The sequence below is a fragment of the Corvus hawaiiensis genome, chromosome 2, assembly GCF_020740725.1.
Source record: "Corvus hawaiiensis isolate bCorHaw1 chromosome 2, bCorHaw1.pri.cur, whole genome shotgun sequence".
Taxonomy (NCBI): Eukaryota; Metazoa; Chordata; class Aves; order Passeriformes; family Corvidae; genus Corvus; species Corvus hawaiiensis.
Window position 1 is genome coordinate 18308233 of NC_063214.1, and position 15544 is coordinate 18323776.

At 40.6% G+C, this 15544-nt stretch overlaps 1 protein-coding gene across 4 annotated transcripts in view; it reads right to left on the reverse strand.

Annotated features, from left to right (window-relative positions):
• LOC125321200 (amyloid beta precursor protein) overlaps positions 1-15544 on the reverse strand; it is a 206325-nt gene that overhangs the window by 65903 nt on the left and 124878 nt on the right. For 2 of the 4 annotated variants that reach the window (XM_048293620.1, XM_048293618.1), the window contains exons 7-8: positions 9772-9939; positions 2193-2326 (exon numbers count right to left, since the gene is read on the reverse strand). In XM_048293620.1, coding sequence (XP_048149577.1) covers positions 2193-2326; positions 9772-9939 — 302 coding nt within the window. The remainder of the gene's footprint in view (positions 1-2192; positions 2327-9771; positions 9940-15544) is intronic. The other 2 variants (XM_048293622.1, XM_048293621.1) reach the window with 1 other exon arrangement.

The window sequence follows — 15544 nt, forward strand, 5'->3', positions numbered from 1 at the left end:
AAAGCATTGACAGCAAAGGCTTGGTAAGCTAATTTATTCAGCATTGTTTTTAACTTAACAAGTAATAGTTTCAGATTCATTTTCAGCTACATATATATTTAAGTTTATATTAAAAACATACCTGATTTTAAAGAAAATGTAAAAAGCAATTTTAAAATCAACTGCCAGAAAAGGAAATCAGTGGTGTTGGACATAGATGTTCATGTGAGAAAACACAGAATGGTGAACTAGCTGCCTTTTCTACTTGCCCATAGTATCTACTATCTTTTAAACACTTGACAAGTTAACATGGAGAGGCTATTTCAATACTGTAAAAATCATAACTTAAGTTTCTAAAAATTAGCTTTGCCTTCTACAAGTAAACTCTGATCTTGAAAGCTCTGCAGGGGGTCTGTGTACTTCAAGACGTATGTCCTTTAAGATGCGATTTCATAAGCAGCTTAGGCAACTTAATGATTAATTTTTTTTTTAATGTACCTATCATGCTGCTGTTTACCAGGGCCGACTTAATTTGCTGAACTGGCTACAGCTGGTTTTTGACTTGATTGACTGCAGTGTTGGAGGACTGACATTGCAGGAGATGGGCAGCTGACCTACCTCACCCCCTGTCCTCTCATTAGTGCTGATAGGAAGGATGGCTAGGAACGTGCTAATGAGGGCACCAGCTCCAGCTTCAGTCAAACCTCTGAACCACAGCCTTCAGTTGTGAGGGCCCTCCAAATGCTCATGTTAAAACAGAAAATACACAGTTCACCCCAATACTGCCCTTAATTACTCAGCTTGACCTTTACATACCGGGATTTTGGAGACAAACATGGAACCACAGCAAGAATCTGAAGACTATGCCAAGGAAATCTGCTTTGACTGTCCTTTCCTTTCAGGAAATCCACCTCAACAGCATTTTTTACAAAAAGGTTATTTCAAGAGGAAGGACTGTTGGGGTGGTGACTGTATTATCCACTAACACTCTACATGCCTAGCCAAGGCAGGGTTTCTCCTCTGCTAGGCAGGCTGTGTGCCTTTTTTATTCTCCAGACTCCCTGCCCATTAAATTGGCTCTATTTTCTCTGTTTAGAAAGGAGACAGCTTATTTGTGCTTCAACACTTCCCAGGCAGACGAGGAGCACCTATCTTCCTCTATCTATGACATGTCACATTCTCAGTATGTGGCTTGCACCAGTCAGATGAGTGCTTCAGGTAAGATGCCCTGCCCAATTTATTAGAAAAGTGCCAGGCACAGCTACGGTGCCAATAGACAGGGACTTACACTAAGAGCTTAATTTCATATTCATTCACAATTTTATTTTCATTTTTGGAATAACATTTTAGCACAGAGCTAAAGGCTAATGTATCAGTAACAGACAGACACACTGAAATCCCATCAGGGGATAATGAAAAAAATACAGTAAATTAGCTACATGGGTATATGAAGTGCATCTGAATTATACTACATTCATTTTTTGTCGTTGTTTCATTCTCAAAAAATATGCATCACGGACTTTCCTTTAAACCTCTTATATTTTTTCTTTGCTGTTACTAAGGCAGAAACTCTGACCATTTTTTATTGGCATTACCATTATAAACCCTGCTTCTCAGAGAGTGGGTAACTCATCTCTCACTGGATTAAAACCAGTGTACAGTTTCAGGCTACACGAATCTGTTTGGTTGAAGGGAAAGAAAAGAGTTGATTCAGTTTGGATTTTCAGTTCAAAAGCACCATTTTTACCTCTTGACTTTAGATGCATATCATGTTACCTTGAGGCTCAAGACCATTAGATGAACAGATGTGATTTCACATTACCCCAGGGCACACACAGAAAACCTCAACACAAACCATTTCCCCCTCAGCTGCCCCAAGGGAAGGATAACAGCGGCCAAGTTCTTGACTTTGAAACACAATCTTACAAAACAAACATTCTTTCACAAAGATGAGAGACATCTTTTAGTTTTTTCTTTTCTTTTAACCCTTCTAGTAACTGTATCGACTTATGATTGCAGTGGTGACACAACCGCAAATGTGTGTCAGTCAGCTGAATTCTTAGATAAGAGTCAGAAAGGCAGTAAATGGTGTGTTTACGCATTGCAAATTGGCAGGGCACCTGGATGAAGCCTTGGGAAAGAAGAAGATGAAGGATCACTTATCACTTGACAGACAAACTCACACATTTAGGAATAAAGAAATCTCCCCTTACCTGAGACATTCTTTCACGATGCTTAGCTTCAAGCCTCTCCTTAGCTTTCTGGAAATGTGCATGTTCATTCTCATCTCCAGGTGTCTCCAAATATTTGTCAACAGCATCAGGAGTGCTAGCAGCTGTGGTAGGGACTGATGTAAAATTTAGAGGCGGAGAGAGGGAGGGGAGGGAGAAGAAAAGCAGAATTTCTACTTTAGTATGGGAAAAATTTAGATGGACTAATAAAGAAGCATCTGTTCTAATTTCCATCGGAATGCAGCCATCTATTTAGCCTCAGAGGAAGACACAGAAACAGGGTTTAGATGAACATGTTACACACAGCAAATACGTATAAAGACATCAGGATTTCTTCTCCCTCCCTCATCCCGCTTTATAAACCAGGAGAAACTCAGCAGAGTGGACAAAATAATTTTCTTGAAACAGGTTAGAAACTGCTGCCAAAAGAAAAATTTCAAGTATGAAAAAAACCCTGGTAACGAATAAAGTCCATAAGCCAGCAAAAAGCCCCTTGCAAAGTTACATGCTTTGTACGTAAGTTTATTTTTAAAAGGTAAATTGTAACACGTAAGTGTGAATGCAAATCCATTTTAAAGTACTTATGGACCCCACAGTACCTAATGAAATACCTCAAATTCCTCCCTTAGTGACAGTTTGGCTTCACAGATAGTTACTTTATTTGTAACAACTTTGATTAAAAAAACTCCTCACAAAGGCTGGAAATAATCAGCAAGCTTGCACTAATTGCCAGCCATTGCTGTTGGGTAACTAGGAAATAGCTGTGACATTGGTAGTGCATTTGGGGTAATTCAAGCAAAGGGAGCAAGAATTCCCTCACTATGCAGTGATATCCAACCCCTACTTTGCACAGACTGCTTCTGTTTTCCTTTAATATGTTAGAATTTAAGTAGTTGGTATGGCATCAAACGACAGGCAGCTTGAAAGAGTTTAGTGAAATCCCTCAGAGACTCCTTGGAGAGAAAAAAACCCCACCCAACAAAACATACCATACTCCTATTATTCCTGATCCATTACCTTAATTAAAGGTGATACTTGCCATCTAAACTAGGGTTTAAGTTGAATTTTCTCATATAAAAAGCCTCCTGTGTAAGAACTTCAAGATACATTTCCTACCCGTGCACAGCTAGAACCTGGCAATCAGGCCTTCCATGAATGCAACTTCCTTTTCACCAACCCTGACAAATACAATTTTGCCTTGCTGATATCCATTCGAAATTCATCCATTAATGGCTCAGATCACGCCTCTCTGAGTTCTTTGATGCACTTCATGACTGGGAGCAGGTCCCCAAAGCAAAACTTCCTCAAGCATCTTTGCAATACTCTGCTGCAAGGTTATTCTCTTTCAACTTATCATAAGTTTAAATATTTACAAGAGGAAAAAAATGTTAAATTCTTCACGTGTTGCATCAAATGAGAACAAATCCAAGACAGAAGTATTTTCATGAGCATGACTTCTGCCAAGGTTGTAAACAAGAGTCATCAAGTTCCAGAGAGTAAAAAGAACCAAAACAAAAAATGCTGTGGTTAGATCCAGCAAAACAAGTTACAGTAAACATTGCTTACAACAATACCTTATATTAATAAAATTCTTAGTGTTTGAAATTAGTAGTAGTCTTACTCTGGGATATGAAAACGTTTGCATTATTTCCTTTTTGAATCCTAAACTTCACCCACTTACTTATTAAAAGGTCCAGTACATATGTGGTTCAAAGGTGAAATAAAAGTGCAAATGTATATAGACTAACAAACTGTGAAAACAGGAATTAGTCACTTGCATCCTACAACTAAAGGTTGTAGTCAAAATTAAGAATTTGAATAGATGATATTATAAGTCACAGTTCTTTAATGTCTTAGACACTGGAAGTTGGCATGCAAGTTTAGCTGCCAAAACAATTTACTTCTTGCTAACAAGGGACATGTCAACATCCTAAACAAGCAAACAATGGATAAAGGAAATGACTGGCAACAGAAGTACAATCTTGTAAGCTGCTGCTGTAAAAGGTACAGATCTTTATTCACAATACACCTCTGAAGAAAAATTAAAGTGGACAGTAACTGCCACTTTAAAATCACCAAAAGATTTAGCAAATATGGAAGTTCAGTATTTAGTCTAGAGAATAAACACTACTGTACCTAAATTCACCCAAAAACCTGCGATAGTGCTTTAAAATGACCAAAAATAAAACCACATGTGTCAACATTTAAACTTCCTACTAAGTTTCAGGGTTTATGGCAAGGAAGGAGGGAACTGACAACATTGAACCCTGCTGGTTCCCTCTGTTGTGAGCCACAGAAATTCAGTACTATCATAAAAAACCCCACAACTATTTATAAAAGGTCATTTTAATGATATGTCAAAATTTTCAAAAACTGACTGTGCCACCAGAATACAACTCACTCCCACTTTGAATGAGGAACAAATGAAAACACGGTATTATTGTCTTGAGGTGATTTTATGATAATACTGTATTTCCCTATTGACTGCTTTATGCCCAGAAATGGGACCCCCGGCTTTAAACTGGGTCCAGGAGAGGAGGGAGAGAAGCCGAGTGAATTCTTCAGTGCAGTCTGTGTTCAAGGACTCACACACACTCCCCTGCGTTCTCACCGCTGCAGAACTGAGGGAGCACCTTCGTGCTTTTAGCCAGCCTGTTAGCTGAGGCAAGAAATGTTCCCATACTGGCACACTGAAATCCTCCGGAACTTCTTTTTCTTCTGGAACCGTTCAGCTTAGCTGCAATCCGAGAACCAGATCATCGGACCCCGTGGACTGGCAGGGAGGCTGCAGGGACACTGCATCCTGGCCTCGGAACTCGGGAGGGGCCAAGCCAGCTACAGAAAAGAACTTTGAATCCAGCAGCTTCCTCCACATCGAGGAGGTTTAATATTTTAACAGTTACTCATTTTTTCTGCGTGCCATGCAGGCACTCTGCTTGTTAAAGAAATAGTATTTTTCACTTTCATCCAAGAAATTCCTTTTGTATCTGTGGGGGAGGGAGTGCTGAAACCTGCCTTCTTACGAGGAGACGTTCATTACAGGACATTTCCTCCTAAACTTGTCTCAAACTGAGACAGTCATGAATTCCGCTCAGCTCTGATGGCTGCAGGAGCTGCTGGGAGAGCTGTCTGAGAAACGAAGCACATTTAAGAGAATGGATTTTCCCAGCTTTTAAGTCCCCAAGTTAAGAATTAAGCATTAATGTATTTCAAAATAGTACTCACTTAAAAAAATACATTTCCAGTAGCTTTAAGGATGTTTAAAATGCAACAATTAAGAGACAAGTAAAAAAATTAGTACAACAAATTACTTTTCAGTATGATAACAAGACAGAAATCTTTCCTTTGATGACAGCAATAGGTTTGCTTATTCTTGTCAATATATACTCATTCTGAGGCCATTAAATCCAAATTAACCCCCTGACAGATTCTGTGACTTCAAAGGAGCCATTATGGACAGTCACACAGTAGAAGTTTGAATCATTATATTGAACAGAAACCACAGACAGTACTGAACATTCTTAATAAAAATCAGTAAAGACTGAGCATGTTGTCTGACAGGCTGAAGGAATTGGTAACATCATCCTCAAAGCCTACTACTTCTAAAGCAATTATGTATCTATTTCCATGGAGTCGGATGATAAATGAAAAAAAAATATTACAGCAATAGCTCCTACCCAACAGTTAAATCATTCAGTCAGACGGCAGAGCACCAGTCAAATCCACTGAACATGGAGGCAGTCTAAGGCTTTACACAAAAGGACAGACCAAACTTTCCAGATCAAGGCAAAGAGACTCAGCAAGAAAGCAGAATAAAACATGCTTTTTAAGAAAAAGTGTTCAGGATAGTAGTATTCCGATTTTGCAGTATATGGGTATTTGTGACAACAGGACTTCCTCACATTTTGATTCAGTCCAGTTCCAATTCATTACCAGAAAACCTGACTCACATCCCACACTTTCACCCTTTGCCCACTACACAACTGAAACCCAATGCTATCCACTATTTTGTATTACTCTGTACAATCTAACTAGTTGTCTTGGTTTTGAAAAACAGGTGTCTGCTAAGGAAGGCAGAAGCCTCCCTTGAAGTGGCAGATGTAACCCCTTTCCCTCTGAGTTATTATAATTTTGAAAATCAAGGGCCTTTAGGCAAAGATGTGGGAAATAGGAATAACAGTTCTTTACTATTATATATATAACCAGTCAAACAAAACAGCAATAACTATGGCAGTAACAGCAATCACAAACCCAGTGCCAGCCTTCTCGGCTGTCAGGCCCTTTCCCCTCGGGTGCAGTTCCGCTCGCAGCCGGCAGGGGCGCTGGCGGCTCCCGGTGAGCAGGGCAGGTGCGATGGTTCCCCCGCGGCTGCAGGGGGCGCTCCGGAGCGAGCTCGGGGAGCACGCGGCACCGGTGGCCTGGGATCCCGGGAGGGATGGGACAAAGGCTTCACAAACCCCTGGGCAGCCGATCCCGGGCTCTCGGGAACAGCAGGCTGGAACGGCAGGCTGGAGCGGCAGGGATGAGCACAAATCCCGGGTGGCAGACGAGATGTATCCAGATGGGAAAACCCCACAGAGGCCCAGGCAGGCAGGGTGAGCACGGCTACAGCGTAGCGAAAGCTCGAAGCAGCAGCGGGGCAGGGCAGGAAAAGCGGATTTGGGATCCCGGCGTTGTTTCCAGCAGAAAAGGAAAAAAAACGGCCGAGAAGAGGAACCAGCAGCTCCTTTCTCTGCAGCTCCTCTCTCTGGACGCTGAGAGCGAACTGAACCCACACCCAGGTGAAACAAAAAGGTGGCCAGGCCCTTTTGTCTTTTCTTAAGTACCCGGCGATTTATCGTCTTAGTAACTGAATGGGGGAAAATTCCTTTAACAGGAAAAAAACTAGGTCTCTTAAAAACCCCAACACTAGTTTATCCTGAAAAGCAAACTATAGCTAGACAAAGGAAAGATGTGCTTTAGCATCCATCTTGCCTCCTGCCTAATAGAGGCTTGATTTTTGTTTTAATAGGACACAAGGGAGCAACAACAATCTGAACTTTGGAGAGAAAAGAAATAAAGAATGGAATAAATACATTAATAATAATGAAGTGAGGAGGAGGCACAAAGATCAAATAGAAAGACTAAATTAAGGGTGACGGGGGGAAAAATGACAGGAGAGAACAGAAGTGGCCTTGATGGAAAAACTATTCTACACTGTTTTTCTTTTCTTCTTGTGAGATTGGGGTGAGGGTAGTGTCTGTGCTACCTCTTTCAGCAACATTGGATTAGTACTAAACATAAGACATCATTTCAGTGGTGAAACTTACTACATTCAGCACTTCCAATTATTTTCATTACAATTTTTATTCAGCAAAAATACGAAGAATAAGCAGAAACAGCATGGTGAGACTGAAACAGTACATGAAAGGAAAAGAAAAAAAAGTTACTTCAGGAATAGAAATAACAGGTGTATAGGTGAGGGTATAGAATACACTGACATAACATTAAAAACCAGGAATGAAAATATGTGGATACAAATATTGCTGCTAGCAAGAGTTTTTCTTGCTTCTTTCTAAGCCTGTGAAATACTTTTCTCTCTCACAAAGATAGTAGCAGAGTTCTACAAACTATGAACACCTGCAACCTTGCAAAGCCTTGTTTATGGTACAGTAGAAAAATATTTTGACAATGGATGTTTTAGGATTCTAGTCAATCACCCCAGGGAGGTGGCTGATCCTTCGTCCAATTAGACTATGAAGAAAAAAGTCTATAAAAGAGTTTGTAAAATAATTAAATAAATCAATCTTGCTGCACAATTCCTGCCTGCTGGATCTCTCTCCTCTCCTCCCTATGGCTGCGGGATACAGTAATAAAAATGTAACTGAAATAGCTTGGAAAGTGTATCCGCATAGACTCAACTCTTGTTTGAGAACCTACTGAAGAAAAAAAAGTCAGGGAGAAAAAAACCTACGGGAGATACAAAATCAGTTTGAGTTGCACAAATAAAGTCAAGCAAGCTCAAGTACTCAGCCTAACTACATTGTCCTTAAAGAGAAAATTACTTAGACCAAAAATTTGGAATTCCAAAATAAACCAAGAGAATCATGGAAATGGTAATAGTCCTGTCATTGTTTTATTGAAATGAATCTGAGGAAAAAAACACCCAGACAGACAACAACTTCCATTAGACAGAGCAGAATCTCCTGAGCAGAAGAGAAGATAATTTATCCTCCCAAAGAGAGGATGCAGAGACAAATCATGTTTTGCATCTCTGGAAATATCTTACCTAACACAGGAATGGCTCAAAATGTTCTTCTGTTAGTAAATACATTAGACCTCACTCCAACCTCCTGCACAGATCTCTCCCTTCACTACATCTTCTGTCTTGTTGCAGAAGCTGATCACAGTTCATGAAGTATCCTCCTCACTCCCATCATGGCAGATTTCCCCACGTCCCTTCCCTGGAGCTTTGCCATGGACAGCTCTAGAAGACGCTGAGATAAAATGCAGCTGGAGCATCAGTGCAGCAATCCTGCCTCCAAGACTGCTCTTGCTTCTGCTCCAATAAAATACAGGTAAGCTCCTCTGCTCCATGACACACATAGTAACCCTTGCTAAAGCTCTTCATTTGTTTGTGTGCATTTTTAACCCTTACTGAACCCTTTAACCTACTTACTAAAAAATGCTCCTAGGCCAATTTTGGAAAATATTTTACTAAAAGGAGCCCTGAGATGCTGCCTGTGTTCTGCTCCTCTGTGCCCTGTGAACAGGCAGGGCAGTGAGACATGTACTCACTCTTTAATGTGTCAGGTGTAAATGTCAGCTGATGCTCTCCCAGGAGTACCTGCTTGCAAGGCACATTGGGAGAGGAGTGTACAAGAGGCTCTCAAAACAGAACCCATCTGATAAAACTAGCACCTAATTTATCAGCTTCAGTGCTGCATGGTGGAGAAAGCCACCACTCTGAATCAGTGCAAACATCCTTTTTCAGCGAAAACAGTCATTAAAACATATGGTTGAGTTAACGTAAGTGGGAGATGATTCACCACAAGTGCACCACAGCCCTTAGGGAAATGTAAAAAATCAAATGTTTTCATTTGTCTCCTTTTCATTGCAAACATATACAAAATTCAACCAAACTAAAACCAAACAAAGCCAAAAAAATCTGGAAATACACATTCTAATTCTTTTTGCTTAAAAAAAAAAGGTCAGAAATACAAAGGAATACACTATAAAAACTATGAGATATTTTTAAACTTACCTGAGGCTTCCCCCAAAGTTTGTGCTTTTTCCTGCACATGCATTGTACATGCACACACACAGACACATGAAACGTCAGTACGCTTTGACAGAGAATAGAGAGAAGATGGGTGCGAAAGCCTCGCCTGAGGAGGTGTTAAGCTCTCAGCCCCCTACTCAGAGCCCACCTACAGTGCCAAGAAGTCACCCACTACCATGCCAGGTTAGCAAGAGGCCAAGGAAGCCTGAGTGGTGAGCAGAGGTGTGGACAGACCGCGGCTGGGGTTAGTGTGAGCCCAGGCCCGCTCCCCACACGGCGGGAGCTGTGGAGGGCACTTACTGATGCTGCCACAGACCGCCATGCAGTATTCCTCTGAGTCAAAGTTGTTCCGGTTCCCGCCACAGCCGCCGTAAAAGAAGGGTGCACACTTTCCTTCAGCAACGTCAAAGTACCAGCGGGAGATCATCGCGCGGCATGGCCCAGTCTCGGCTTGCTCAGAGCACACCTCTAGTCACAGGAGACCCGGAGGAACCACATTTAGCATGGAAATGGTATCGTCTCGGCTTCTTAATTAGGTGTCTCTCTGTGTCCACACACTCAAACAGGGAAGGAGATGCACCAAGATGGTGCTTTAGAAGGAGATGCACCAAGAAGGAATTTTGGGGAATAGAAAACCCTTCCCCAGAGATAATGAAGGTAAATTTTGAACTGACTCAGATTCCTGCCACAAAGTCTCCTTAGCCTGACTATATCTGATGTTTTTAGCAACTTTATCTGTACACACTGAGAGGTGTTGCCTTGAAACCAATGTGGAATTTCATCTGCTTCCAGGCCAGAGGGGTACAACCACCAACTGACTGGGGGTTTGCCGATAGCCCTGGGCAAATCCCTGCCCAAGCAGCTTACTTGGTACTTGAAAGGAAACGTCTGCAAGTAGGAGACACATTTTCTCTTCTTTTTTAGGTCTACATACCCTCCCTGATCAAATTATACAAAAGAAAACAAACAAACAAACATTTAAGCATTATAGTGGAAGACAAATGTTTTTCAGACACCTATTTAAATGTAGCTAGCGATGAAGAAATTCCCTTTTGCAAGCTACCCAGCATAGGGTTTTCAATTCACAGTTCAAGGGCTCACATACATAAAATTACTGCGATAGCTTAAACCATCCATAGGAGGAAATCTCACCCCCAATGAATACACATACAGGAAAAAAGTTAAAATTATTTGTGCTTGTGTTCACTGTGAGCTGCCATAGTCTCTGCCTACATCCTGCAACACAGGGAAACCTGAAGGAAGAACCAAACCACACAAATTAAAGGAAGACAAAGCAAATTCTGCCTGCAATTTGGAGTTCAGCCAATTACACATGTAAATGTATAGCCCTTTACCAATAATGTTCCAAACAGACAAAAACAGTTTCATCTTTCAGTGTGCTGCACAAATAGTTTCAAATATACATAATATTAAGCACCAATAAATCCTTCATTTACTTTCATCCCACACACTAACTGGCAAACAAACTGCCACGTTAAACTAGAGGCTTCTAAATTCTCTGCATAAATTTGAATTTTGTGGAAAGCAGATTCCTAAGGGTTGAAAGGTAGGAAGAAATATCAGTGCACCAGCACTGGAAATCCTCTGCAAGCTCACCACCTCTCAGATGCTGGCTACAAAGAATCCTGCTTCTCAGTGTCTGTCCTGATCCGTCAATTCACTATCCTCAAAAGCACACAAAAACCATAAATAGGTTTTAATGTCCAATTGTCACTGGCAATACAACCTACATTTCCTTAAATATACAAAAAAGGTACAATTTTACATGTGTTTAACTTACCCATGTATTCTAACTATAAATAATATCAAGAATCAATTTCAGGAAGCATACATTTAGTCTGAGAGAAACAGATCCAAGATTATGCAACCATCAAGGATGTGCTAAAAATGCTGCACTTCTGTATGAAGAAATTAGGCAGAAAGGAATACTGAGGTTTTACTTGAAGAAAAAACAAAGTAAGTATCATTAATTGCATAGCACATTAATTACAATTAATTGTATATTACCATATGATTAATTATAGACCATATTTAGTATACAAGTAATTCCCCTGATTTATCTTAAAATCAAATCCAGCCATACTACCCAATTATACAGTCAAATCTTGACAAAAAGCTAACTTTGCACAGTCTTGAAAAAGCTGTCACATGTCAATTAAAAATTAATACTGGCTTCTGACATAAAACGGACAGGTACAATTAAAAGAATTTTTACTGACAGGAAATGTAATTTCTGAAAATACAAAGGTCTCAACAATTCAGTCTTTCTTATTTAATGCTGATTGTGGGCCAGCCTCTAGCAACACAGTAAGCATCTTCCAGGTTTCTTTCAAAATACTTGTTTTGCTATAAAAACCGATTTATTTTGCACTGTTATCAGGTTGGAAACTGTTTACAGATTTAATCTGAAATTTCCTATAGGTACCTCTCTCACAGAAATAGCAACAGAGATTTGAATGTGCAAAAGCAAAGGTTATTGTCCATCAGATTGGACTTTGGAACTGGTGAATTAAGTCATTTATACACATGAAGATGCACTTGAACAAGTGTTCAGTAAACCACAGAGTAACATTAAAAAGAGCAAGCCTGAAGCTTTGCAGCCCAGGTTGTGGCCATGGCCAGGCCTCCTGCCTGACCTGTCACCTCCCACCACGGAAGGGACATCCTTCCCTCCAGCCTGCACTGCCAACCTACTGCTCTTGGTGAGACCTACATGGTACTTAGGTCACCACAGAGAGAAATGCTCTATTGTCTTCTCATGTTTATGACCTAAATGGAGAATAAACAAGAGAGGGGGCAGTGGTCTGGTTTACTGTTTCATGACGGCTCTATTAGAGTGAAGAGTGGTGCCAGTCCAGTCTAGGAAACTTGTCACTGCTGTCATTCATCCCTTTCCCAGTGTCACCACCCCTATCTGCCATTCTCTGTGGAGGGCTCAGAGTAGCATTCCTCCACCTCTGCTTTGGGGCAAAGGTACATTTTTAAACTAGCTTCTATTCCTGGGCAATGGTCCCATCACCCCTGTTCATGGGCCAGATGCTCCTCCCGTGCCTCTCTATATCCCCATCCATCACTTGTCCTTAAAAGAAAAGCCACCGCATTTGGTTCTCAGATGCAACACCTCAGCTGAGAAGATAGGGAAATGAAGTGCTGAGATTGGAAACTCAACAGGTTTTCTCAGGCTGTTAATCCAACCACCACTTCCCTTTCCTTCTGCTGCTGCCAAGTGTAGCAATTAATATCTATGAGAGGTAACAATGGTATTTTAGCAGATATTAGGAGCAGGCAGGCAGCATGCACTGCTAAATGATTCACTGTGGGGTATGCCCAGCCCTTGCCCTGGACGGATCTCTGCTGAGATAAGAGATTTCGCAGTTGCCCAGCAGGACTCCCTGGAAAGGCAACCACTTTGGTCACAGTGAGAAAAGACAGACCCACAATCCTTTAGGAGACGCTATGCAGATCATTTGTAACCCATTGGCCTGTACCCATCCCAGATCCTCTGTAATCCATTGGTCCTTTACTGATCCCCTGTATCCCTATAAAAGCAAGCCCTCCGGCCCCTGTGGCTCAGAGAGGGTTCTCATCCCTGGCTTTCCCCTTCGCTGGAGGGGACCAACAATAAAGCTACCTTCCATGCGGAACCAGCCACACGAGCCTCTCCTCTCTCTCTGGTCTGGCTTGGCCTGGAGGCTGCCCTGCAGAGCTGAGCTGGAATCACGAGCTGATAATCACTAAAGAGCTGACAGCCTCTGCAAGGGCCCTCCAGGCCAGCAGCTGAGGGAAGACACCGGGGCCTCGGGAAGGCGATTCCTTTCGGGACCATCTCCCCGGACCGGTCACCTCTTCCTGGGTCAGAGCCGCTGACCTCACCACCAGCTGTAATAATTCACCAAAAAATTAAAAGCTGTCTTTGCTTCTTATTTTAATTCTGTTGCTGAAAACTGAGGCAAAAGATGAGTTACTTTTTGCAAATGTGCAAAATACCACAAATAACTTGTATCCAGTACAGCAGTAATAGTGAGCTTTGCTTTGTTTGAGGAACTTGCTCACTCTTCCCCCTCCAAAGACAAACTTTTGCCTTGAGTTTCAAGAAATTGGATACAATTAAAGAGGACAAGCCTTTGCCACAACCCAGGTTCATGAACAGCTGCTTTTAGACCCTTCAGAGTTTCCAAACCAACCTACTCCAACACTCAAATTTCTCTCATCCTGTGTCCTAAATCACAGGTGCTAATATCTTTGTTCTCCAAAACATTAGACATGACAAATTACTTTTGAGATAATCAGGAAAGCGTAATTCAATTTCCCCCATTCCATGCTCCTTGTACTTATTCCAGCATGTTGGGGCAAACCCAGTTGTTTCTAACCAAGCCAGCAACACTCCCTGAAGGACAGTGCTGTGGCAAAGCTTGTTGATTTGCTTTTAAATTAAGTAGTTGAATACTGAAAACTAATCAGTTACATTAAACACTGGCACTGACTGTGTTATTTTTTCTTTGCAAAGCACGGACTTCAGCATCCTAGGAAATACAGTCTTCAAGTATGTGGACATTGATTTATACTGGCTTTATACGAAGTACTTCCATAAGCACTCATTTACCAAAATGCTGTAAGTAGAACTCATTAGAATTTATGTGCAAACATTTTAGATACTTATGATGATCACTTTTTACAGAGGGAAATATAAAATATGGTTCCGAATGGCAGTTTAAATTTTTCATTACCATTTTTTTCCTGCTACTTGAAGAAAACTGATTTCAAATCAAAGTGAAATTATAATTGCTTTATTTCAAAATCTCAACTCCATGCTTTTTTTTCCATATGGGACTTAAATTTTTAATTACAACATTCTCAATAGAGGAATTGGAAATAAAATTTTAACTTCTAACAGGGAGAAGAATTAAAGCTACATTTACATATTTCTATCACTGTAAATATCAAGTTTACTCAATATTTTTCCAGTGTATGAATTTATATACGTGATCATGAGAACTAAGCTCATTTAATGCTGGCAGTCAGCCCCAAACCTTAAATCAGAAATTAAATTTGAAGAGATCTAAGAAAAAAAGGACCACCAGGAGGAGTTAGGTTACTAACTCTGACCTGTCCTGGAAATTGGTTTCCCATGACTAGTTTACACCTCTGAGAAACGTATTTACTTTAATGCTACAGAAGAAAGGCTTATAAATACTGCAAGGTCTTGGAAAATATAGACATGGTAATGGAAAATATACTGTATTGATGAGCGTTTCTGTACTACCAGTCCTGCACGTTTGAAGCTGATATAAAAGTACACACAACTAAATCATACTGGGGGTCTGAACCAGCCCACTAGCCCTGGTGTGTGTTTGCTGTGTGCTCAAACTGTCAATTCAAACAATCACACGGGACTTGAACACCTCTTCAATGAGGACCTCAAACACTCAGTTGCTTAAGTATATGGGATCAGATCTTTTATTTTACAATTTATATCTTGCTAAAGAACAGAGTAAATAACTGGTAACTGCAAGAGAGGCCAAAGGAATGAACCTCTCAAATATATATCATGAGATATATGCTCCCCTTCTTCATGCACTAGTATACAAAATATCATGACTGGACTAATTTTGGCTTCCCTATCTTCAGGAATTGAGCTATAGTTTGAGGATATTAGTATGTATGCCTCTATATTAGTCTTTATTTTTAAACTAGCTGAGAAAAATCAGGCAAGAGCAAATGCAGTTTTTCTTTTAGTTATACTCTGTGTTCTAAAAAGGCACAACTGTTTTTACTCAATCAATCAAAAGGGAATATTTGAAGATCATTTCACTGAAACAAAACTTCCTCATTTTGAATATATAGTTAGAAGAGGCAACCAAATTTTAGTTTGAGTATTCGAAGACAAGAGCTAATTTCAAAAGATGTTTTTGGAATTAGGAGAAGACAGCTGTGAAGCTGGCACATGCTCTAGGACTAAAGTTGGTGCTCAAGCTACACAATTGCTAAAATGCTTTTTTACAGAGAAAAAAAAGCAAAATGATGACTTCTCAATGCAATACTGAGGACAGCT